The 25,359-nt window shown below is 48.8% G+C and overlaps 7 protein-coding genes across 7 annotated transcripts; 4 read left to right on the top strand and 3 right to left on the bottom strand.

Annotated features, from left to right (window-relative positions):
* Positions 1 to 370: 370 nt before the first annotated feature.
* On the top strand, positions 371 to 4,669 carry HOO65_060071 (Retrovirus-related Pol polyprotein from transposon TNT 1-94; the record flags this gene model as incomplete). The annotated part of the gene is made up of 1 exon (XM_071001046.1): positions 371 to 4,669. One exon carries the CDS (start codon positions 371 to 373, stop codon positions 4,667 to 4,669), a length of 4,299 nt encoding a protein of 1,432 aa, XP_070857421.1.
* Positions 4,670 to 5,242: 573 nt separating this feature from the next.
* Positions 5,243 to 7,201, top strand: HOO65_060070 (uncharacterized protein; the record flags this gene model as incomplete). The annotated part of the gene is made up of 1 exon (XM_071001045.1): positions 5,243 to 7,201. The coding sequence occupies one exon, from the start codon at positions 5,243 to 5,245 to the stop codon at positions 7,199 to 7,201; it is 1,959 nt and encodes a 652-aa protein (XP_070857420.1).
* Positions 7,202 to 7,396: 195 nt separating this feature from the next.
* HOO65_060069 (galactose-proton symport) lies at positions 7,397 to 8,215 on the bottom strand (the record flags this gene model as incomplete). The annotated part of the gene is made up of 3 exons (XM_071004030.1): positions 7,397 to 7,729; positions 7,809 to 7,877; positions 7,955 to 8,215. The coding sequence occupies 3 exons, from the start codon at positions 8,213 to 8,215 to the stop codon at positions 7,397 to 7,399; spliced, it is 663 nt and encodes a 220-aa protein (XP_070857419.1).
* Positions 8,216 to 12,154: 3,939 nt separating this feature from the next.
* Positions 12,155 to 14,753, top strand: HOO65_060068 (uncharacterized protein; the record flags this gene model as incomplete). Its single annotated transcript, XM_071003693.1, has 4 exons — positions 12,155 to 12,209; positions 12,290 to 14,271; positions 14,423 to 14,469; positions 14,531 to 14,753. 4 exons carry the CDS (start codon positions 12,155 to 12,157, stop codon positions 14,751 to 14,753), a joined length of 2,307 nt encoding a protein of 768 aa, XP_070857418.1.
* A 1,393-nt stretch (positions 14,754 to 16,146) lies between these two features.
* HOO65_060067 (60S ribosomal uL24 domain-containing protein) lies at positions 16,147 to 18,163 on the bottom strand (the record flags this gene model as incomplete). The annotated part of the gene is made up of 7 exons (XM_071003772.1): positions 16,147 to 16,425; positions 16,497 to 16,609; positions 16,695 to 16,738; positions 17,115 to 17,178; positions 17,242 to 17,692; positions 17,757 to 17,826; positions 17,919 to 18,163. The coding sequence occupies 7 exons, from the start codon at positions 18,161 to 18,163 to the stop codon at positions 16,147 to 16,149; spliced, it is 1,266 nt and encodes a 421-aa protein (XP_070857417.1).
* A 1,165-nt stretch (positions 18,164 to 19,328) lies between these two features.
* HOO65_060066 (Vesicle transport v-SNARE protein vti1) lies at positions 19,329 to 20,204 on the top strand (the record flags this gene model as incomplete). The annotated part of the gene is made up of 3 exons (XM_071004021.1): positions 19,329 to 19,508; positions 19,598 to 20,016; positions 20,117 to 20,204. The coding sequence occupies 3 exons, from the start codon at positions 19,329 to 19,331 to the stop codon at positions 20,202 to 20,204; spliced, it is 687 nt and encodes a 228-aa protein (XP_070857416.1).
* Positions 20,205 to 20,797: 593 nt separating this feature from the next.
* On the bottom strand, positions 20,798 to 24,684 carry HOO65_060065 (Ribosomal RNA-processing protein 12; the record flags this gene model as incomplete). Its single annotated transcript, XM_071003627.1, has 2 exons — positions 20,798 to 24,538; positions 24,616 to 24,684. 2 exons carry the CDS (start codon positions 24,682 to 24,684, stop codon positions 20,798 to 20,800), a joined length of 3,810 nt encoding a protein of 1,269 aa, XP_070857415.1.
* Positions 24,685 to 25,359: the final 675 nt, after the last annotated feature.

The following is a 25,359-nucleotide window of genomic DNA, read 5'->3' as shown; positions in this document are numbered from 1 at the left end:
GCATAGTGATAGAACTTAAACCTTTAATAAATCAATAGAAAATCAATACACTTCACAACAGGTTATGAGCCCGGTGTTTCTAGCACACTAAAAATCACCTTCGAAAACAGACAATTGAGACGACAACCGTGAACGAGAAACAAGTCGAGAACCGAACCGATAAATCTTGAAGACGGAATTGAAAGACGTGTCAACGTTACCACCATCAGGACTAGGACTGAAGAGGTTTTCTATTCAAAAAAAAAACAAAAAAAACCTACTATCTCAGCCTAATCAACAACACATACAACATAATCTACCCTAATTCTCAACCTCTCCTACCAAAAAAAAAAAAAAAAAAATCCAGTCGTCGCTACAATCTCACAACAAAATGAGCAACCCACCCGCCCAGAACCAATACCTGACCCAAGAGGATGTCACAAAAATGATCAAGGGGATCTTTGAGACCCTTGAATCAAACAAGGCGACAACTACGAAGGAAAGCAGACAAGATGCCCAGCCATCAATCCTAGCCAGGGAAATGATACTTCACAATTTCCCGAAACTAAATGCAAATAACTGGGACAAATGGGTGAAGCACGCGGTTCGTGCTTTGAAAGGCGTTAAGGTACTCTATTTGTTCAAGGACACTGGAGAAAAAGAATTTGAGGACGCGATGGACCTCGTCAAAACCGAAGCAGAACGGTCAATCGATGAGCAACAAGCGTTCACAATCCTACGTGCCGGCATGGACGAAGAAACACAGCTGGCAACTGAGGGGATAGAAACTGTCTCCAAATGCTGGACTACCTTGAAGGCACAATTCGCCATCTCCACAAGCCGCAAACATTGCAACATGATGGAAGAAATCGCGGAGCATATGAAGTGGCAAGATGGAGATCAAGCAACCAGCAAATGGCATAGCATCAGGCACAGGTTGGCAGAAACGACAGAGTATGCACCCCTAGGCAGGGACCAGTTGATCACACACTTCATGGCTAGGCCCATCGTGAAATGCTGGATGATGCATCTGCCACCTAAAATCGCCGAAATCTTTGAAAGACAAATTCGGCAGGGAAATGGCACCTGGAATGATGTTATGGATCAGATAGATGATGAGATCCTAATATCATCTAACAGACAGAGAGAATCCAATCAGACTGACTCCTCGAAAGCGAAACAAACGAGGAATGCTGGAAAGCCAAAATGCTTTTTCTGCCAAAAGATCGGACACAAAGAAGAGGAATGCAGGAACAAGCAGACCTGGGAGCAGAGGAAGATTTCCGCCAACATGAGTCACATGGACCCCTCAAGTAAGAAGACCCCCGACTACTGGATAGTTGACAGTGGTACCACACATCATTTGACAGGCGATCTAACGAGACTTTACAGCTTCCAAAGAATAGACCCCATACCGGTTCATTGGGGAGGTCTCCGCTTAGTAACCAACACATACGGCCTGGCCAAGATTGATGTGGGGGGATCAGAGGTTACTATAAATGTGTATCATGTAGACGGTTTAAATCAAAATCTGTTATCAGTAAGACAATTGTGCCGAAAAAGAATCGAGGTTCTAGCATTGGAACATGGAGCCTTCATCAGAAAGAATTACAAAAGAACCGACCTCACTGAGAAGGACGGACTGTATACAATTCCATGCATGGGAGGAATGGATATGCGTATGAAGACAATACCATATGAGGAAGCTCATGTCAAGTTTGGGCATGTAGGTGAACAAAAACTTAGAAAACTACACCAACAGTCAGCAGACAAGCATTCTTGGAAGATTGCTGCGAAGCCGACAAACTTTCACTGTCAAACATGTGTAAAAGGGAAGATCACCAAGACGAATGGACACTCCCACACACTGCCTAGCCAAGAACCACTCGACCTGATACACATGGACATATCAGGCAATCACCCAATTGGTATCGACAAGACGCAATACTACATCATCATAGTCGACGATGCGTCAAAGTACAAATGGGTACTCCCCATACAGCAAAGAAAGGACACAGCGGAGGTTCTAAACAGCTGGAAAAAGAGAATTGAGTTAAAAATGAACAAAACAATCAAAGCGTTCAGAACTGATAACGCCCCAGAACTCAAGAAACTGACATTGCAATGGCAGGCAAGCCACGGCTCTGAAGCGCAGTTCACTATCCCAGGAACGTCGAGTCAAAACGGTATAGCTGAAAGGGCAATCAGAACGATCAATGATTCAGTTCGCACGATACTAGCGGACTCATCAATGCCCACCAGTTTCTGGCCCTACGCAGCCACACACTCGGCATACATAGCGAATAGAGCGAGCATCAGAGACGCAAAATCGCCATTCGAACTATTCTTCAACATAGCTCCAAACAACATGCATATACACAGATGGGGCTGCAAAGTAGTATTCCACAACGTCTACAACAAGAATCCAAACACACGGCAGAGAAACAAACTGGAAACTCGTGGACGGGAAGGAATCCTACTGGCAATTGATGAGAAGGTAACTGGGAGGTACACATGCTGGGACATCATGAAGAACAAAACATTTGTTACAGAGTCATTGCAATTTTTCGAAAATATATCCGGTGGAGACTTGCTGGAGTCGGATCAACCCAACAAAGATGTCTCGACACCCGAGGAACTCGTGCAAGAAGAACAGGCAAACCATGAAGACGATCAGTCAACACCAAGACAAGGAATGAACACTCTGGGGGAAAACAACCAAGTTGATCACCAGGTCAATGAGCTGGAGACACAGGACGACAACCTGGCAATTCAGGAACCACAAAACCCAAACATGGATGACGATGAATATGTCACCCCAGAGGGACAAGACATGATGATCGATGGGCAAGACGAGGACACAGAAGCAGAAGAGACACAGAAGGATGTGGAGCAAGACTCAACGAATGAAATTGAGGACACTCCCGACACGGTCCAAAGAAGGATCGACAGCCAATTACACGATCTATATATCCGTGGAATCTTGAAAAGGCCGTACAACATCTTTCAACAGGATGAAAAGAACGATGAAAACCCACAAGCAAAGAGAATCAGAGCAATGATGGCTACAATGCTGAAACGGGAACCAGGAACATATGCCGAAGCCATCATGCACCCGACACATGCATCAGAATGGCGAGAAGCGATAGACGCAGAAATACGAACTCTGCGAAAATTCGGAACTTGGACAGAAGTGCCATTCAGAAACGGCATAAAACTAGTAAACACCAAGTTTATCTTCAAGATCAAACCGAGCACCGATGAACAGCCAGAAAGGTTCAAAGCTAGACTTGTGGCACAAGGCTTCAGACAGGAACAAGGTGTTGACTTCCATGAAACTTACGCACCAACCCCAAAACAAACAACAACCAGAGCTTTCTTTGCAATGGTATGTGGTCTTAATCTGGAGTGCCGCAAAGTAGACGCGAGGAATGCATTTGCTCAAGCCAAACTGGAAGAAATGGTGTATGTGAATCCACCTCCACACCTCAAGAAGCCGGACACCATCTGGAAACTGAACAAGGCTCTATATGGTCTGAGACAAGCATCCCATGCCTGGCGCAACACAATAATACCATGCCTAAACAAACTTGGACTAGTCAAATGCCCGGATGACGAGTGCATCATGATTAATCCACAGAAACGAATTATTGTGCTTGTATACGTTGATGACATAGCCGTGGCAGGCCCTGACAAACCCCAGATCAGTCAACTCATAGAGGGACTTGCGAAAATGATTGAGATCAAGGACATGGGGGAATTGAAAACTTTCCTAGGCATGGAAGTCAATCGAAACAGAGACAAAGGAAAGATGTGGCTCAGTCAAAAGCAATACATCATGAAGATGTCTGAAGAGCTCGACATCACTGCACCACGAGCAAAACCGGTCAGCACCCCAATAGCAGCATGGGAAACGTTGGAACCAATACGCGAAGAAGAAAAGAGCGTCGACAAGAAAACATATCAGTCACTGATTGGAACACTGATGTACCCAAGCGTTATGACAAGACCGGACATAGCTTTCGCTACAGCAATGCTATCACAACACAACTCGAATCCAGCCGAAAGGCATTTAGATGCTGCCAAACGAGTTGCAAGATATCTTAGAGATACTGCCTCACTGGGCATTGGATTTAGCTTACGGCGCTCTGGGGGAATGGAGGAATCCTTGATAGGATACTCTGACGCGGACTACGCGAACTCCAAAGACAGAAAGTCGGTATCAGGTATGGTGTTTACCCTAGCTGGTGGCCCTATAAAATGGAAAGCTCAGAAACAACGAAGCGTAGCAACCTCAACAACCGAGGCTGAGTATGTCGGATTTACTCCCTGTGCTAAAGAAGGCATCTGGATACACAGAATGATACAGTGGTGTCTCGAAAGGCTACAATTCGACGGAAAAAGAAGTAAAACTGCGCAAACCATTAAGCTAAGAGCCAACACTCTGATATACGGAGACAATCAAGCTGCCTTAAAGATCGCCAACAACCTAGGAGCCAGCGACAAAACCAAGCACATTGACATACAGCATCATGCAGTTAAGGACTGGATTCAACAGGGGAAAGTGAAACTTGAATACGTTGCAACAGAAGACATGCTGGCAGATGGACTTACAAAACCACTCAACAACGTCAAGTTCAACAAGTTCAGATCACAGATGAACATCAGTATACCTGGCGAATCCGAATGATGTTGATTCTGGGGGAATGTTGTGGAGAATCTGTCCTCAGTCGGGTTAACACTGGGTAAACCTGTGCATAAATACACCGGCCTAGTTGTGCATAGTGATAGAACTTAAACCTTTAATAAATCAATAGAAAATCAATACACTTCACAACAGTAGCTTCTTATCTATGATGACGCAGGACCTCACACAGCAGCTACGCTTTGGCAGCTGCCAGATCCTACTGACAGCTGTCAGGATGCTATGCAAGCTCAGCTCAGGTACAACCTTAGACTAGGATCACCTCGATCTTGATCAGGGGGTGGCCATGGCCCATTATGAAGCTTTGTCTTGTCTCCTTGTATACGCAAAGACCTCCTCTAATTCAGGATTCGCAAGCTGTCTGGCGAGAAAGAGCTCCTCCCTAGATTACAGACTGGCTGTTATGCTCTAATACTGACGATATATACCTTTATCAACTCGACCTTGATCTCATTCTGAGCCCTAGCCTCAGCCCCAGCCTGACTGAACATTTGCCTTGCCCCTTCCTGTTTTTTCATGCCCCGTATATTAGGCCTTTTTGGTCAACCTCTGCCTAGAATGGGCACCAAACAGCTGCCGCTGCTGCTCAGCGCCCTCCTCATGTTCATCCTATTTTCGATCTTTGTCAATGGGCCTCACAACGTCGCGCCGGCTGGGTCCGATGCCGAAAAGCCCGATAGCAAGCCTACGACTGAGCACAAGTTCACGCTGCCGACAGTGCCTAACCCATTCCACGACGTCACAAATGTGCTAAACCCGTTCCGTGCCCCTGTACATGCCCCACCGCGCCAGAAAAACGACACCGATGGCGAGTCTTCTTGGTGGTCAGACTGGAAGTGGCTCGTGCCATTCTCATCATCACTGACGTTGGACGAGGACCGCTCATTGCTGCCACCGCTCAAGCCACGACCGCCTATCTACTGCTACTACGATACGACAACCAAGAAGGACTCAGCTACCAAGGACGCCGAAAGCGCTCTTCTCCTAACATGGCGTCGCGCGTGGTGGGCAAAGGGCTTCTTGCCTGTGATCCTAAGTGCGGCTGAGGCCACGAATAATCCACTGTATGACCAGCTGCAGCGCCTAACAATGGATCCTGCTGTTAAGACACAGCTAACGCGCTGGATAGCCTGGGATACTATGGGTGGAGGAATCCTAGCCGAGTACACGCTGCTCCCAATGGGTCCGGCTGAGGATCCTTTGCTAGTTTACTTGCGCAACGGAGAGTACAGCAAGATGACGCGCTACAGCGGTCTAGACTCCGGGCTTCTAGTCGGCTCTCAAGCCGACCTTACAAAAACAATCAAGGCTACGCTAGAAAGCAAGCAGCTAGACAGTGCCAAGGATGTTTTCCATGCTGCCCCTAGCAATTTATTTGTCACCGACGATGGCTCTCAGGTCATTGCTTATTACGATGCCGCAGTCATTCAAGACAAATACAACGAGATTTCCAAAGTCATGGCAACTGACAAGACAGATGGGCTGAGGAAGCTCAACGAGCTAATCAATTCCCATCTCCACCAGACATGGCAAGGCATGTTTAGTGAGGGCTTGGTTGTCTTGCAGCCTAAGCCTGAGCACACGGGGTTTATCGTGAAAAACGCCGTTTCAATTGCCAACGACTTGGTTACATGTAGCCCTACGCCGCTATCTACTGGCTCATGCCCACCGAACATGCCTGAATGTGTACAGTGCTCAGATAGCGCCCGTATGAAACTTACTACAGGCGAATTTATTGTCAACTCGACATCTCTATACACTATTGGCACAGTCCCGCATCCATATACGTTTGCCTCGATGGTGCATCTTACGAATGCTATAGACACTAAGTGGATCTTGAAGGAAATGACGGTGCGCGATCCGTGGCTGACCAAGATCACCGAGAACATATTTTCCAAGCCAGCTTCACGCAACGCAATGCTCATGCGCTTCAAGGAGGCCGTGGCAGGCGAGTATGCGCCATCGCATTCGTTGTGGATGAGTGCTGAGAAGGACGCACCGGCCGATATTAACTGGCATTTTGGTTTTGCGATTCCACAGGCGAAATCGGAGACACTCAAGAATGTCAAGATGCCATCTCTACCAGTGCTAGCACACGATGCTCAGCATAAAGCCAAGGCCAAGAGGGCGGGAGAGGAAAAGGACGAGAAGAAAGCGAAAATCACCGATTCCCCCGAAAAAGGCAATTCTGACTCCACGGATCTTATTAGGGAGGCCACTCTGCTGCAAAAAGCTCTCTCCATAGGTACCTCACGTGATGCCAACGATGTCAAGATCCGCAATGCCCTTGAGGCTTGGAACCTAGCTGACTTGGAAGCCTGGAAATTTGCACGAGCCTTTTTGGCACGACGCATTGTTGAGCGCCAGCAGTGGGAAACGGAGGAGAGCAAGTATGTTCAGGGCCTAGGCACTGAACAGGGCCGGAGGACTCGCTGGTGGGATAACATCGAGGACAAGATCGCTGGAGTGGGCGGCAAGACTAGCGATACTAAAGATGGGTTGAATAAGGCCGAGTAGGAGAGTGAAAAGCCGCGAAGGGCTGAGGTTGGCTGCGAGGAGACTACTCGCCGCATATTTTCTTTGTTCCAGTTTTGTTTTTCTTCATTATATTCCATGTCTGACTTGTATCGTTGGGGATAGGGGAAGGTTGTTGATATTTTATAATATAGAGTCTCTAGGTTGTAGATGTACAATACTTGCAAGCTGGTCATCTTAAGCTACGGTATCGCCGCCCATCTCGCCACCCAGCTCACGTGACGTCGGTCCATTGCGCGTCTTGGGTGCGATTCCATTAATCTTGGCTTCAGTCTCTGAACCAGTATCATGGCAACTCACAGCCGGTGGGTGGTTAGCAGGTAACTTCTTTCCTGCTAGTGCAGCATCACGCTCTTCTAGAAGCGCGTGAATGTGGCCGTTGAGATACAAGCCGCTCAGTTGCTCAGCGGTCATATCCTTAGCACCGGCAATACGACCACGGCAGTTCGTTGCTTGACAGAAGCAGTCAAAAGCCTGGGCCATATGCCATTCAGTCGACGGGTAAAAGAACTAATGATGACAAGGGTTCGCCCTAGGGTTAGTAGATGTAAACAAAAAGTGGTGAAGAAACAGGGTGAGGCATGCTTACGGTCAGTTCATCGCCTGGTTTGAGTCCCTTGGGGCCTACAAGAATCTCAAAGGTTGATGTATTGAAGATCTGTCAAGCAGTGTTAGTTTGTATGTGACCTCAGATACACTATACAGCAGCACATTAGAGAGAGGGTGGCTTCTCACCAGTGATGGGTCACATGAATGGTTGATGTATAGCAGGTCGCTGTTCAAGTTCAGGTGGCGGTCTTTGGAAAATTGCACAGTGGCATAGGTTGGCTCAGAAGCCTCAGTGCATGGAGGCCATAGCATCTTTGCGAAGACAGCAAAAGGCGGAAGCTCAACACGAGACAAGCTCTTGGATAGAAACCCATCAGTGCTGATAATGACCTCCTGAACATCTGAGTGGGAGGGCTGGTCCCAGTGAGGCTTGAGAGGGGATGACATGATAACGGTAGGAGTAGAAATAGTAATGGCAGAGTGGCAGAGTAGTAGTGCTTGGCAGTAGAGATGGTAGTAGTTGTATTGATGGATGGATGCACACGGTTGCGTGAACTAGGGCGGAGTAACAAAAGATCAGAAAGATCGTGAAAGATGGTAGTTGTGCGTGAGTAACCAATGGGGCCAAGTAAAATCACAGATAAACGTTTGTATGTTTATATATGTTCTACTACCTATCCTCGTACATCCTTCGGCTCCTAGAAGCAGTCCCATGACTTCCATCGCCTAGTCCGTAAAGACCGCAAGCCTCGGATAAAATTTCGCAACAACTCCAAGTGCCAATTATAAAGCAAATAAAAGCAAGTTTCTGCTTGTGGTCCGTGAATAGAAACCAGAGAAGAAAGAAGAAATTGTGGCATACACGAGAATTTTGAACGTCATACACAGTATAAATAAGGGTTATACCAGCAGAAATGGAAGGAAACCATCAGCTTGAGTGTATCAGACTCGCAGAAACAACGCTGCGGCGGAGAACGCTACTAGCTATTAGAGGCTCCCTTGAAACGGTCATTCTAGGCCCTCTCACCTCGCTTTAGCCCCAGACTCGGGAACAAGCACAAAACCCAAGAGGCTAGATGGAGTTAGTGGCTAACATCAAACCACAGCTCCTGAATCAAGGAACATGAGGGCTTTTTCTTGCTTTTTTTTTTTCCTTTTTTTTGATTGGTCCATGCATCCTGTACAATATTGTAGTAGTTGCGTTTTCTCTTTTCGTTGATACTGGATTCTTTTTATAACATAGCTCTTGCTCCATATTCGTAGCTACCTCGTTCGTTTGATACTCGAGTTCTTGTTTCCCTCTATTTATTTGCGAACCTTCCCCTTCCGTCTTGAATGACACCTGCCGTGTTAATAATCTCGCCTTCTACTTCTACTGGCTGTGACACCATGTGGGGTACCGAGTGTATAAATAGGGTTATTGACCCGATCATAAGAGCGTTGAATGGGGAACGCACTGTGTCTAACTACATGAATCAGCGGATATCGACGCATATATTAGGTCATAAATAACGGAAGTTATTAACCGACTGTCATAGTATTACCATCAGTCGCTGCAGAATTCATTGCAACTCACCATTTATTTCATGCAGTAAGTGACGCACAGACTCGCGTTCTTTTGTTTTTACATGCATGACTCAGCAAAGTAAAATATTGGGCGCCGTAGCTCCTAGGTGATACCGCTATTGTCGATAACGGCCATAGCAGCCTCATAGATATACGTTGTATTCTGCCAACTTGCTCTTTTCCTAGGCGCGGGCCTCTTCTTACGATGACAGAGAGGCTCTGGAGTAGGAGAAGAAAGAACTAGGGTAGCCTTAGAAGCTGACCTCCCTAGTGCTCGGTCTTTTTGCATGGTGAGCTACATGGCGACATGTGTGTTGCATGTCTCATTCGCCATGTACTAAGTACTATGTACCACCTATGAAACGAATTTAGTTTTTCCGGGGAATAGAAATGCATTGTTCATGGACAGCCTGCTCATATAGAGATGACGTCATCTCAGAAGTGATGTATCTCCTGATATCTCACAAGTTTTATGTCTCAATCGGTATTGTGCTTTTCTGCCACTGGCTGCTTTTAACTTGCTGTGTCTTTTCCTGATATTAGAGTAATATCTATATGGCTTATGGCCGTCTCGCCATGTCTATTGGCCGTTGCGACCAACGCACCACACTATACTAACCATCGTTCATGCTTTTGGTGTTGTGTGCGTTTCTTGTTTCCATAGCATGAAGCCAATCACACATGTACAAGCTAGGGCCATGTAGTCCCTGCCTTGATGGTCTTTCTTACCATGTGCCTTATTATGTGATCGGGTGTGTGATAGGCTGGCCTGTTTGTTGTCTAGTATAAGAACGTAGGAGGCCGCCCTTCTGTTTTGGGCCAGTGCACCTTTGTTCTGGTTCTTGCACCTTCCTTTTGTTTGTTGACAATCTATACCTGTGATTTCGGCAAGCTCTCCTTGGTCTTACTGCAATACCCATCTACACTACTCTTACATATTTTCGCCATGTCTCCATCTTCCTCTTCTATTGATAAGTCAAACAGACCTCGACCCCAGCCAAAGCCGCCGGTGCCTCATCCGAACCCTAGCCCAGAGGTTGACGATGAATTCCATTAAGGCGCCACATAATCGCGGCACTTTGCAAGCCAAGCATCACAGTTGGCACTTGCCACTCCTGTAAAGTGCTTCTTTTTTGCAATAGTGACATGCACGCCTTCCTATCTTGCCTACTCTTGTGCTTGCCTACCATTTGTCCGCCCACTTTCTCGAACAGCAACTGCCTGCTACTACTACTTGCTGCCTATTTTGATACTCCTCTTCTTGGTCCTTCTGTGATTTCGGTTCTCCGCATCTGCTATTACGGCCCAACCCTTTCACAGTGTTTGATTCTTGGCGTTTGTTAGTTAGTCTTGGTAGGCGAGGGATTTTGGCTACTGAACTTTGGACTTTTAAGGTTTTCTTTTCCACGCACCCTGATGGATATGCCCCAATAAGAAAGGTTTTCTTGCAATGACACTTCCCCCACTCCATCGTTGCATAGCCTTTATATCCAGATGCGGCCCATACAAAAAGAGACCCCCCCCCCCCCCCGTCTATTACTCTTTACTATTCGTAGAGGAACACTCTCCGTAAAGGATTTTGACTAAGAAAGATTTGCGTCCTGGAGCTTGTGGATGGACTTGTGTAACATTGCGTAAAAGAGGCATAACAAGTCTTGGCTGGCTTGTTTACATCAAAACAAATCAACTTCTATTGTTATTGAGACAGAGCCTCCAATTTTGCTGTTTCCTTATTGATAATTGAAATACTCGTGGTAGCTTCCTCTTTAGCTTCGTTGTGTGCTTTTTCAAGGGCTTGCTAGAATTGGAGGAAATAGCCGCTATAGGGGCTAGGAAGCGTATGCTTTCTAGATCTGGCAAGCTTGTATGTTGTTCTTTCCTAAAAGCAAGTCAAGAACGAGCTAAGAAGCTGTTGTTTGTATGTTTACACTTAGAAGTGACCTTTATGTTGATCTCTTGCGTCTGCTTGTTTGCCAGCTTGCTGGAAGATTGACGGAAGCCACGGGGAGGCTGGAGCTAGGCTCCTTCCTGATAACCACCACAGATGTTGATATTTTGGGCAGTAGACAACAATGGCTCTGTTTGCACTTGCACCTGCAGGCTCTTGCCCGATTCCAAGCCGGCGTTATCCACTTTACCCGTGAAAAACTTTTACTACCGGCATTCCTCTTGCTTTTGTCTGTCTCTCTTCTCTTCCTTTTATTCTTCCTTCTCTTCTCTGCACTCGCATTTTGCTCTTCTTCTCTTTGTCTTCTTCTCAATACAAATATTTTCCCTCTTCTCGTTCTTCTCTGCAATCATTAAACGCGTGTTTGTCTTTTGCTTCTTCCTTACTCCTTGCCGCAGCCTTCGGTCCTGGTTAGGCGCGGCTCTTTCTTGTTGCTTTGATTTGCTAATCAACATCTTGTTTTGCCCACTCTGCTTCATTAAAGCCTACCCATTTGCTTGCTCTGTCTTGCTGTTTATGTAAGACTCAAGCTTCTACCCATCAATCTGCCCTTCAGTTCTCTCCTCTTCTGCATCTGCTGCTCTTTTGTTAGCTAGGCCCTTGTTTGAGTTGAACTTTAGTGTTGTTTGCTTAAACAGACCATCACACTTTGTATATACATAGCCGTGTTCTATTTCCAGTAAGTCCATTTATTGTTGTGCTTACAGCTTTGTGACTGACAGCTCCCCGTCTTGACCTTTAGCCCCTAGCTCCTTGTTTTGGAAGCCCGTTCCCATCCCCTCAACTGCTACGTTTTAGACACCCCTCATCGGGAGAAAATGGCTCTTCTCACTTATACCCCTGACGATATACTCAAGTTGCGCCCTGAAAAAATGGAGGCCAAGCTTCTTGAAAACATGTTCAAGCCTCTGCATGATGCCGGACTGTGTAAGCGTGAGCTCCTGCGTGGTGTAACATAACAGTGCGCAGCACAATTGACAATTCCATTGCTAACTTCGGTGAAGCAGGGCTTTTGGGCGCCACTCGAAGCAGCGAGCTTTCTGAGGACGGCAGCATTTCGGATTCCCACCTGAGGAAGCCTCTTGACTCTCAGGATGGCCCTCTAATGAAGTCCAAAAACCTTTTCCACGGTGGTCGCATGAGACAATCGTCGGGTGATTCGTCCCAGTCATATATGCATTCTCACCAACATGCCCACGTCAACCCGCAAACTCAGCCCCCATTACATGCCAACACTCACGAGTTCCGTGCGCCTCCCACTCTGGCTGCCCAAAAGGAAGAAGGCTTTCAGCGTTTCTACAAGGCGGTCGTTTCGCCCACTCATGTCCGGGTAACTGCAGGCGGTCGTATTGTCCCCAACACAAAGCCTCCCGCTTCTCCAACTCCCAAGTTTGCCCGTGAAAAAGAAATCAACCTTGACGGTCAAGCTCAGGGTCGCCCTTCGACTGGAGTCCCGCATAATCCCTTTTATCCCAGCTTCCCCTCGTCCACCTTTGCCCCGCACCCGCTCTTTGGCTTTCCTGCCCCCGGCATGATGGCCCTTCCGTTCCCTTCCCCCTATGGCCTTGGCGTTCCAGGAGCTATGCCTGGCCCCATCCCAGGTATCATGCCCAAGGCCAAGGCTTCGACCTCATCTAGCTCTGATCAAAATGACCAGCAGTCTCCCAATGGCATGTCGTCTACGGCCTGCGATTCAACAGCTAATGAGCAGCCTGACGCATTTCGCTACATGCCCCAGAATCGCTGGATGAACCCTTGGGGGGGACAGTTTTCCTATGGAGTTCCAGGCATGATGCCTGGAGCAGGATATGTCCCTAGTCCTTTCATGGGTGCAGCTATGTCTCCCCCGGGCTTCTATGGTATGCCTGGCATGGCTGCAGCCCAGCAGTCTACCACTACTAGTCGCCAACGGAGCGGCACCATGTCTGCCTTTACCTCAGACTCGAGCGTTTTAGCCTCAAGTGCCCTCAAAGCGCCTCTGAACCCCCCCGTATCATCGATTCGCCCTAGTCAAATCAGCAAGGCCCACTTGGATTCTCTACGTACTAACTTGCGTCGTGTTGAAGATCAGCTCAAGTACAATATGCATCAGATTGACGTTCCTTTAATGGAGCAACGGGCTGCCGAAATCCGCGACGCTATCAAGGGGCTGGAGGAGGCCCTTCCTAGTCAGCTTGAATTTGAAGAGCTGCACTATCCCAAGATTGAAACAAGAAGCAAGATCAAGTCTACAGCATCTGCTCATCCGTCTTCGGCTCCCCTAAGCCGCAAGGAGTCTCGCCGTATTCGCAGTGACTCTCATAAACAGCCACTTGCTGCTAAGGGTGCCCGCTCTTTTAAGAGCAATGCTATGCGAAACACCAGCAGCGAGAGTGAATCGAACACAAACCACAGCAATGGCAAACTTGCCACTTCTAGCTCTTCATCGATGGCTCCAACTGCCCCCCCTTTCAAGCCCCAGAACACTGAGCACAAGACTTCTAGTGGTGGAAGCATTGAGCCCGTTATTTTTATCGACGCTACTGAGGCCTCTGAGCCAGTCAAGAAAGCCTCGGCTGCACCCAGCCGTCCTGTCTCATCTAGCTCTCGCCTCTCAACAGGAGGCTCCTCGACTGTTGAGTCTCTAAAGAAGACAGTCAAGCCTTACTTGGAGGGTGAGCTTCTTCCTGGTATGGATGAAAAAAATGCCATGAAGAATGGCTTTCATTATCGCCGGCCTTTGACTGAGGAGGAAGTTCGCGCTCGTCATTTGTACTGGGGTCGTGCTCCCCAATCAGCTCTTCGTGGCCTTCCCAAGTTTGACGGAAAGGACTTTTACTTTGCCTCCCCCCCCAAGATTCGACATGCTGGACGCTCTGGTACCAGCACCTCTCGCGTTTGGGGCCGCCGGTCCAGCCGTGAAGAAGACTACGGCAAGAAGGTGGCAACTACTTCGGAGTCAACCATGGCCGGCAGCGAAGTTTCGCTTGATGCTAGTGCATCGCATCAAGTAAGTCTAGTGTTTTGTCAACAAAGCACTTTATAATTGTTTGCTGAAACATGACTAATGTTCCCTGTTTATTGTGTAGTCCGAGTCTGTCACTCTTATTGGTTCATGCAGCACTTCGCATCATGAAAAAAGTGACGACTCAACTCTAGAGGTAAAGCGCCAGCCTTTATCTTCAAAGACTGTAGATGAAAAGACAAGGTAAGAGATTGATACAACTCTTGTCTTCTAAAACTTTCGTTGACACTGCCTGTTTTTATAGCCCAAAGATGACTGTGAACTGGACAACCAATGGCGATGTCCTCGCCTCATCGGCACAGGCTCTAACGGCTCAAAAGTCAGCCTCTCCCGCTATGCCCTCCGATGCCACAATTGCTACGGAGAAGTCTCCCGAGCCCAAGCAAGCGACTCCGGCTGGAGCCAGAGACAAGCTTCGCCGGGGTATTGAGAACCTGCCACCAAGCGGTCTTGTTCCTCACTTCTGAAACATGTGACAACGTTGTGTGTTGAATACTAGACACAACCACTTAGCTCGCTTATCGCCCTTTTTTTTTTGGATCATTGTTTGTTTTTTGCTTAGCTTCTTTGATAGCATTGATAGCCACATGACTTATGCTTTCAAAATCGGGGACTTGAGGGGCATTTATATACAGGATATTGTTTTTGGAGGCCGAGGATATCCATATTCATGGCGTTGCTTATCTTTTTGACCATTTTTACTTTACTACATGACTATCACAAGCCCAAAGACGATGGCATATTTTAAATAGATTATTGTATTACGCCTAGAGAGACGAGAATAGTGTCTATGCCTGCAGATAAGATGCAACGGTGTTGATAATTGTTTCTCAACATCAAAATCTCAGCCTGGTAGAACTAAGGCGGAGGGTCTTCGAAGAGATCAGAAAGGAGGATTCATGAGTTCCAGTCTGAGGTAGTTGTTCTTCGCCATTCGTTTACCTTGAGAACCAACGGGGTTGTAGTCTACAAGGTGATTTATAGCGTGGTAGTATGTTGATATCCATTGAATTGGCCTTTGATTCATCCATTCATTAATTTACTCGGTCACAAATAATAGTTTCCTACCTTGGGATATGTCGCTTTTCGATGCGAAAACCTCATGACGAGATGAAAGCAGCTGTTTCTTCCCTGCCATCATCAGAGAGCCATTTTAGCTACATCTTTGTTGGCAAGCAGATGAGCTCGTTGCCCATGTCAATGATGGGCAAAAAGCCAACTAACTAGTTATACATAACATGACAGTCAAAGTTTCTGTTCAGGTTAGTGTTCATACTGCACATACATGTATACATATCCACATATCACATCCACGGCATGGTGCAGGTCATCTCAAAGCCATTGCATGAACGTGGAATCTGCTATGCATCTTCTCTTTGACTTTTCGTGGGCGACCAACAAACTCTGTCCATTGCAACACTCATGCATCATGCTCCTAGAGATAGAGGCAAGCCGATACGTGAATGCTCAAAAAACGAACACTCGAGTTTAGTGGTGCTGATCCAAGTGGACTGTCCAGCGAAGAAGTTCAACACAAGAGAAAAAAGGCGAGGCAAGGCAAATGCTGTTCGGCTTCGGGAGGACCTCCCATGGAGCGCTTCACAGGTATGACGGAGCAAAGGTGTGAAACGGCCATTGAGATATTTTGGTATCTCTCTTAATTGATGAGTGAATTGCTAAAACACTCCCGATCTTTTTTCCTTATTCCCAAACGCCGTATCCGTCAATATATGTAAATGACGTGCCGTGTCAGTCCGTTGCAATCGTCGCCAATGAAGACTAGTTCGCATGTCCGTTTCGTAAAAAGTTTTTTTAGCCGCTGTTGCCGAATTTTTTTATTTGTCTGCCCAAGAAAACCGCTTAAGCAGTGGCCTTGGTCTTGGCACGCAGGTCACGGCCGACCTTGATGCGCTCCAGAATAGCCTCGCGGTCCTTGTCCATCTTCAGGGAAGTGATGACGACGTTGGAGGGGTGGATGCCGACGGGAACGGACTGGCCGGAAACCTTGTCGCGGGTGACACGCTCAACGTGGATGACATACTTGAGACGGTACACGGAGGTGACCTTGCCCTCACGGCCCTTGAAGGAGCCACGGTTGACAATGACCTCGTCGTCCTTGCGGATAGGGATGGAGCGGACCTAAAGGGATGCAGATTAGATTCTGGTACCGACAGGAGAGAAATTGTGAGAGATATCAGCAATGAACTTACGTTGTACTTCTCACGGAGCTCCTTGGACAGGGGAGCGCTCATGATGACACGGCGAACGCTCGAGGGAGCGCTGAAGTGAGCCTTGCGGGCCTTGCGGCGAGAGTCGGAGACGGCTAATAAGACATGTTAGTCGACTAAATGTTGCTTTCTTACGGCATCTCGTGAGCGTAATGATGCTGGAATAGAATCGGAACATACTGGGAGAGGTCTTCATTTTGGCGGCGTTGGAGTCGATGATACTGCTGGAGGGGATTCAAAAGAACAAGATTGTAATTTTCAATTTTTATCGTTTTTGTCCCACTTCACAAATACCAGTTGGATTGGCGAAGTTAGTGTGTGGGGTCCATTGTGGGCCCAAAAACCTGAGGAAGCCCTTGTACACGTGACCTATTGAGATGAGGCGCTCTCGATGGCGCTAAACTAATGTGGCTGCTTGGCTCCACTTTAGCCTGGCGACGGCAGGGACCGGGTCGGCCCTTAAACACGGAAGACAAAGACAGGAAGACACAAGATGCGGGGATAGTATTATTACAGTGGCGACTCAGGTTAGAGCCTACCAGTTATCTAGAATACAAATGGACGTATCTCGCCAGTCCAAAATTTAGCAAATTATCTTACAGAGATTCACGGAGAGGAGCAGAGGATGGAGCCTTGAAGGCGCCGTTATCGTCGTATTTCGCCTCTGTTAAGTGAGCAGGTCAGCAAATGATATAAAAAAGGGAAAATTTTGAGCAATAGAGCTTACTAAAGAAAGTGTAGTTCAGAGTAACAGTCTGAACGCCCTTCATGTTGATGTCATTCAACAGATCAGGGTCGAGATAGAAGAACACGGGCATATCCACAGTCTCGCCCGCGGCCAGCCTCTGCTCTTCAAAGCAAAAGCACTGAATTTTTGAAAAATAAGGCGCTACCTGTGCCGGTGTGACACTGTATGTAGCGACACCAATGATGTCCTGGTCGCTCTTGTTGGTAGCAGTGTAAAACGCCAGTGCAGTCTCACCGGGGAAAACGCGCACTTCTCGCTGTTGTGGTGTGAACTTCCATGGCAACACATCCGACACAGATGAGCTGAAGGTGACTCTTATGCGTGGTACATCTGTAACAGGAACCAAGCGCTGGCTGATGTCTTCGTCGTTAGAGCCGGGCCCGCCATGGACTCTGATGGGCTGTCCGCCCCATCCAGTGGTTTGGCAAATCTTGAAGAGAATGAATGGTTAGGTATTTTGGAGGAGCGAAGGTTATAAGCCGTAGTTTTCATACCATTTTGTACAAGGGAACAGAGCCATATGAAAGTGCAATGGTCATCAATACCATGCTTAGAGTGTAGTTCCTTTTCCAATTTGTCAGCCAAAGGACCGCCCAAAGTACAGAGCCCGCACATGAATATGCGCGAAGCTTCGCCTGCTAGCAAGAGACGCATACATAGCAGTTCGGTTTTTGTTGCGGTAGTAGTCCTGGACTTGCTGCATCGTAGGTTGGACCTGGCGCCGGCGTGGTGCAGCATTAGGAATAGAGGTCGAGCCATTTGAGGTCTGCTTTGGAGTCGATGGGGGGAGGGTCGAGGTAAACCGGCGCGAGGCGGTACGGCTTGTAGTTTTGCAAAAGGCGCACGACCATTGGCCGGCCGCATATGGTATGCGCCGGAAGGGCATCTGCGAAATGTTCATGGTCGTAGGTCTTGACAAATCAACGTGGGATTGACTAAGTTGCGGGCGTGGTATGCGATAAGCAGAGGTGCTTGGAAAAAGTATTGTCAGGCTCTAGGCGGCTCAGCTCTTTGTCAGCTGATGGCAGCTGTGCTCTCAAACTGCCATGTGCTCTTGTGTAACACAGTCATCATTTATTGGGCAAGTCAAATATCAGAAGCCTTCACTTCTCCTGGCTTTGGAAATTAATTCACAGGACTTAGTTTCTACTAGATGTTGGTGCAGATTCATGGTTCAATGCAATGACAATATACATTTGTTTCTCAGCATTTAACAGATGAACCCCCCGTGAAAAGATCTTGTTAGGGTTAAGAATACGTAAAATACACTTCCCGCCAGCCAGATGGCTAGCAGGACTCAAAAAAAAACCTTCATACATGGAACGAAGTGATTTTCTATTGGAGAAATGTCGAACACTCAACGGGACTGGAATCTGTAATAATAGAGAAGCCAATTCTTAGAAGCGCCGGGCCTACAGAAACCCCCTCTTTCTATCTGAAACTAGTCTCAGACAAAAAAAGGAAGGAGACTGAAATAGCACATACTCTCCCCGTCTAATTCAACTTTGCCGCCAGTGAGGTGCAGACAGAGTCATGGATTCTTCATATTCGGGTGCAACTTTCATGGAGAAGAAAAGAAGAAAGAGAAATCTGGAAAGACAGAGGGGGATGTTGGCGTATTTATAGGACTAGTAGTGGGTCGTGGTACTAAATTTGTGGAGACAAAACAGAAGTCTCTGACAATTTCCGAGGGTTATGAATCAAGGGTTACGGAGACATAGATCACGTGGCACGGTAACAAGATAGGATGTTGGATTGTGTGGCGCGGTTGGCTTGCTGGTGAAGGTTGAGAACTTGAGGCTGAGGCAAAGTAGCGAAACCTGCGACGGAAACGGCATGCCGATAAGAACTCATTTGCTTTTGATTGATTAATTGATTCCCTGTGTCTTTGCTTTCTTCGTGGTAGAAGAGATTTGCCTATTCATTCTCCTTACATTGTCCTCAGCCTTGCGATAGATAAGCTGTTTCTCTGATACCGACCAGCCTTTGTTTAGTGCAACAAATAATAATAGACTCGGCCAACCCCCAACCCAACATTTTACTTCGATATTCTTGTATCATTCGCCATGGCCAACCCTCTGGATACTGACATTGGCTCAGAGCTGTTCGGCTCGTATGAGGCTGAATTCAAGCTGGTCCAGACCGATTTGAACCAGAAACTAGAGCAAATTCCCGAGTTATCGGGCGAGCCTCGTAAAGCCGCAATCTCCCAGGCCGAGCGGGCGCTGGAGGAGGCCGATGAGCTGGTGAGTTGCTGCAAGCAGAGCTGCAAACCCTTGGAAAATAAAGAAGAAGAAAGCACGCACTAACTCGCCCCCTCTAACCTGCCATGTAGATGGGCCAAATGCGCCTCGAAAAGCAAAACATCCCGGCCACTGCTAAGACCAAGGTCAACCAGCGCCTGCGCAACTATGAATCCGAAATCGACCGCCAGCGCCGCAAGCTGCGCACTCTCGCTGACGATCGCGCAGCACTCTTTGGCTCTCGCTATACCGATAGCCCCGGTGGCAGCGCCTCAGATGTGCAGCTGGAACAACGACAGCAGCTGCTGGCTGGAACTGATCGGCTGGACCGTAGCACACAGCGACTCAAGGCTAGCCAGGCACTGGCTGTTGAGACGGAGGCACTGGGTGCAAGCACGCTGGCGGATCTGCATCGCCAGCGCGAAACGATACAGCATACGCATGATACCTTGCTACAAAGTGAGGGATATGTTGACCGCAGCGTAAAAACGCTGCGGGGCATGGCACGGAGGTGAGTGTAACGCGATTTTGTGTCCATGATGTATGCTGTCTGTCTGTCTGTCCGTGAATCCCTGAGGCTAACCGTTCCGCCTATATTTGCACGTGCTTAGAATGGCGACTAACCGAATTATTACAATCTCTATCATTACTATCCTGGTGCTGCTCATCTTTGCCGTCATTTTCAGCAAGTTCCGGTAGAGTGAGCCACCAGCACTGGATTGGATTGGGCCTTTCCTTTTTCTTCCCTTCCCACCTTAGTGTGCGTGTCTGTCTGCTTGTTACTTACTGCTGCGGCGTTCTTGGTTGCCCGTGATTTCTTTTTTAGGGATTTTCTATGTTTGGGCGTTTTCTCTCTTGTCAGCCTGCTGTTAATTTTCTTTATGTTTGCAAAGCCCCCCTCAGCTAAACACCAATATAAACATCACGATTCCGTGCTAGAGACGAATCTTGCTAAGGGTGAAAGATAAAAACTTTTTTACGCATCAGTATCAGCAGCTAAAACAACTACAGTAAATCTCCTGGGCATAGAAAGATTACGCGAGACATGGTAAGAAAAACAACAACAACAACAACGAAAAACAAGATAACAACAGAACAACAGAACAACAGAACATAAAGCAAGCCGTGTAAAGACAAAGAAGAAGAAAAGGCAAAAAGCGCAAAGTTTTGGGTTGGTCGTAGCATAAGGATTAAGCAGGTCGTCAGCAACAATGGAAGAGCATAGGAAGAAGCAAGAATCAGAGTGTAGAAGGGGAGCGAGCCAAAGCCTCTCCCCATTTACCTCGTTTCTCTTATTTGTTATGTCTCGGCGACTTCATCACACCACCGCCACCGCGTCTGCGCTCGCCGCCGAGACTTCTCCGACCATTGGTAAAGCTGCCGCTTGCGCCACGGCCGCCGCGACCACCGTGGCCACCGTGACCGCCACGACCGCCACGACCGCCACGACCACCTCCACCACGTGGACCACCACGGCCGCGCTGCTGGGCCCGGACAGCACCGGCAGCTGCAGCCACTGTGCTCTCGGCCATGGGCTCGTCGTCTTCATCATCCGAGTCCTTGGAGTTGGTGCGCTTGTTGGAGAACTTGAGCTTGCCTCCGCGGATCCGGCGACCAGCCTCTTTGCTTTTAAGTGCTGCTACGTATGCTCCAACACCAGACTCGCCGCCAGCAACAGCATCGTTGTTATCGTCGTCTATGTCCATGCTGACGTCATCGTCTCGGCCCAGAATCAGCTTTCCGTCTAGATCGGTCTTGGCCTTGTTCTTAGTCGGCTTGCGCAGCTTGACAGGCTTGGTGCTCGAGATGCTGGCTAGAGCGCGACGATCTAGTAGATCCAGAGGCTCATCATCATCCTCGATAATGTATGCATTGCCGCCCTTCTTGTTTGCGCCACGCGACCGCGAGCTGCGTGCGCCTTCACCTTCGTCATCAGAGGCAGCTTCACCGTCATTGTCGCTATCGCTGCTGTACAAGGCCTGGTCGTAGGCATCCTCGAACTTGTTGTTATCGGCCCCCTCGTCACTGTCACTGCCGCCTTCGCGGTTAGCGTCCTTCTCAGCCTGCTTCTTCTTTTTGCTGCGTTCTTTGGTCTTGCGGATGTTGATGATAAGCTTGCGGTCAGTCTCGGGGGTGTTGCGGTAAATAGCATCGTAGCCAAATCGCCGCACCATGCGCTCCAGAATGTGGCGGACCTTGGACTTGAAGTGGCCCTTGTGCTCATGGCTCCAAACGATAATGTTGGGCACTAATGACTGCAGGCGTGGGGTTACCAGGTCAAGTGGCAGGCTGATGACGCAGATCTTGATGAAGCCTAGAACCGACTTGACAATCTCACGGTTGTTGGATGTCAAGAACAGGTCCATGGTCTGCACCAAATCCGCTAGTGTCTGCACACTAATGGCATCCTTGAACTCGTAGAGTATCCGGCTCAAAGCTGTAATGGTAGCCGAGATCATGTGAGGCGTGCTGCCAGCCAGACCGGCACTAACCATAGTGAAGTACTCCTCCATGGTGGCTGGGACTGCTGGTGAGTCGTCAGGCATATGGGCCACCTTTGAGTTCTGGATTAGGGCACCGTTGGCATTGGCCATAATTTGACCCATTTGCACCAGCAGACCGTAGGCAGTCTCACGAGCTCGCTCGTTATTCTCTTTGCATGAGATGACAACCTCGCTAAGAATGGCAGGGATAAAGTGCAAGTCTGAGGTCGGCACAAACGGCAATAGTGCACTGATGGCAGCCAGACGCTCACGGCGTGCTGGCGCTGAAACCTTGCTGGCACTCGAGACTAGCAGTTCTTGCAGCTCAGCGTTGCGTTCATTAAGAGCCATCTGGCCGGTGGCAGACTCAGCTAGACGAGGGATCAGTTTGTAGGCCTTTTTCTGGAGCTGTGGCTCAGTGCCCCTAGAGATGACAACAGAAGCAATTTCAAAGAGTGCGCTGAAACTGGCGCGGGGGATGTAGATGGACATGGTGATGACCAAGTCCATCAGGGTCTGCGACGTTGAAGGAAGTGCGTCCTTCTTTGGGGTCTTATTTTCCTTGTCATCCTTGGGAACACTGTTGTTTAGCTCGACTGCAAGCATCTGGCTCACGCGCTCAAAGGTCTCCATCAGCTCAGCCTCGGGGGTGATGCTTAGGAAAGCGTTGATCGTCTGAAGAATGGGACCGCGACTTTGGGGGAGAGTTTGTGTGTATACGTTGAAAAGGACAGCGAGGAAGTTGCCGGCAAATGCGCTGAGGTACTCGAGGTTCTTCTTGGCCTGGGCACGCGACACGCGGCTCTGCAGAACCAGGTCCTCGTCCTCATCCTTCTCATCCTCATCATCTTCGATTGCGGCAATCGCTTGGTTAGACTCAACCACCATGCGCATGGAGCGGCAAATGTCCATTCTCAGCTCTGGCTGCGAATATAGTAGGTTGGCCAGAAGCTCAGCAAACTCCTGATCAAAGGCATCGGTCAGGTCCAGGGGCAGGTCGCAGTAGCCTGGAAGCAGAGACCAGGTCTGCTGCACCAGAGTCTCAAAGATCTTGATCTCCATGGTGCGCTCACCCTGGTGCTCCATAACACGTTGGTACATGACCTGACTGAGCGGCACAAACTCAGATTTGAAATGGGCCAGGTTAGTGTTGCTGACATAGTCGCGCAGCAGCGGCATCATCCAAGCGCGGCCAGGCTGGCCCTTGACGGGCTTCGCCAGGTTAAGGGGCATAACGGAGAGCACGGCCTCGGGACCCATAGCACGGATGGCCTTACCAATGACCTCGTCGGCCTTGGCTTTATTTTGGAAGGCACCATGCACGCGGATATCGCCAATGTTCTTGGTGATGCCCATCATGATTGGGTAAGCTGTCCAGCGCAGAGCATCGTACATGGCGGCCAGCACAGTGAAGGTCTCCATCCAGGCGGCTTGGTATCGTACGCTGAGCAGGGATTCGGCGATGCTGGCAACCTTTTCCAGAATTTTCTGGTCAAAGATGGACGGATCGAGGATGGTCTGTTTAGGCACACATGTGGCCAAAAAGGAAACCAGACACTGAGAGGCGGAAATGCGGATGTTCTCGGAGGGCGACTCGAGGAAATGGGCTACCAGAGCAAATATCTCGGGCAGTTTTTGGAAAGTCTCTTCAGGCTCGAGCTGGGCGGAGACTTCGTAGCCACGAGATAGAATAGCCACCCACGGCGGGACTAGCTGGGTGTCGTTCTCGGCCGGCTGTAGCTCTGAGATAATCTCCATCAGGCGTGGGAGCTTGGCCGACATGGTCTGGTCGGTCATGCCAGCAAAAATGACTTCAAAGATGTCGAACACGGCCATGGCCATGTACTCGTTTCCGGTCTTGGCGATGCCTAGAAGCAGCTCGCAAAGAGGCTCAATGGTCTTGCTAGGCCAACCTCCCGACGCATGGGCAACGGTCTTGGTGAGCTGTAGGGCATGGATCAGCGTGGGATCGTGGGCATCAGCCTTTTTGCTCTGCTTGCGTAGCTGGGCGCTCTTGGCCACGAGATCCTCAAGGCTCTTCATGGCAGTATGGGCGCACATATCAGCGGCCGGGTGGTCCAGCGAAGGACTGGGCGGTGGGTTGCGCAGCACGTGAGTCAGAGCATCCTGAGCACGGCGCCGGACTTTGGGCCGGTGATCGAGTGACAGATGGAGAAGGCCGGCGACAGCACGACGAGGGCTGATTTCCGTGGCAGACAGGTCCCAGGCAGCAGCATCCTGAGCTAACAGCAGCGATTCTAGACAGCCGATGGAGGAGCGTAGCAAACTAGGCTCGCCATCTTGTAGGACAAGCACAGGCGCAACGAAAGTCAATACAGAAGTGAACTTGGCCCGCAGGATGGACTGCGGTGCATAGGGTGTCACGACATCTAGTAGATAGATTACAGAAGAGGTGATTTCGGGGTTGGCATTGTCGTTGGCTATGCTCTGGTTGAGGAGCGCTAGCAGAGCAGCAAGGTAGGCGGTTGGAGTAGGTGTGGCATTTTGTTCCTTGATGGTGGACTCGACAGCCGAGAGGACAATGACGTTCTATGGAGGGAGATGGGGATGCAGTTAGTGAGTGAGACAGAGCAGATAAAGAACAAAGTAGAATAGCTTGAACTGACCTTCTGCTGGCTCTGCAAGCCAGGCGACTTGATCTTGTCCAGTTTCTCCGCCAGCGTTGGTGTCGCCATGGTTGCGGTGACGAAAGCAAAGGCTGGAAGAAGAAGAGGAAGAAGAAGAGTGAGAAGGAGAATGGAGACTGGAATCCGTGGCCTAAACACACAAATATGTTCTTCACAGCGACAGTCTTCTCTGTTGCTTGCAGTCTTGTTTTTTTGCTACTGTGAAGGCTTTGGTGATCCAGAAAAAAAAAAAAAATTGAAATTTTCGAGGGGCTAGCAGCTGTCACCAGCTGTCACCAGCAGTAGCCCACCACTGATAAGCGCTTATCTAGAAAGAAGCATTTGCTTATCTTATCGCACATTTTTGGCTGGGGAACCAGTTGGTTTTTAGCCGACTTAAAATCTAAGCGGGATTAGGTAGGACTGACGGGCTGGGTATCGTGGGTTTTGCATGCACAGTCTTAATAGCGTTTGCCTGTGTAGGAAATACATGGCCGAATGTAAGACACATATTGCTCTTGTATGGAAAAAAAGAAGGAAAGAAGCGGCATTCAATACCAAGCATCAACCATCCTGTGCTACACTGGCTGTGTCTATTTGGCCCTTGCGACCGAGACAAGACCCCTTGGTCCCACTCTTTCCCACTCCCACCGATTGTGCCCAGCTGCTAGCTGATGGCTGCAACTCCCTGGCTTCGCGATAGGCTGACTGACTGTTGCTGATTTGAGTGTATCGACGCTGCGT

This window comes from Ceratocystis lukuohia (genome assembly GCF_044167205.1).
Source record: "Ceratocystis lukuohia strain C4212 chromosome Unknown Supercontig6_pilon, whole genome shotgun sequence".
Lineage (NCBI taxonomy): Eukaryota > Fungi > Ascomycota > Sordariomycetes > Microascales > Ceratocystidaceae > Ceratocystis > Ceratocystis lukuohia.
This window is presented reverse-complemented; position numbering and strand designations above follow the sequence as displayed.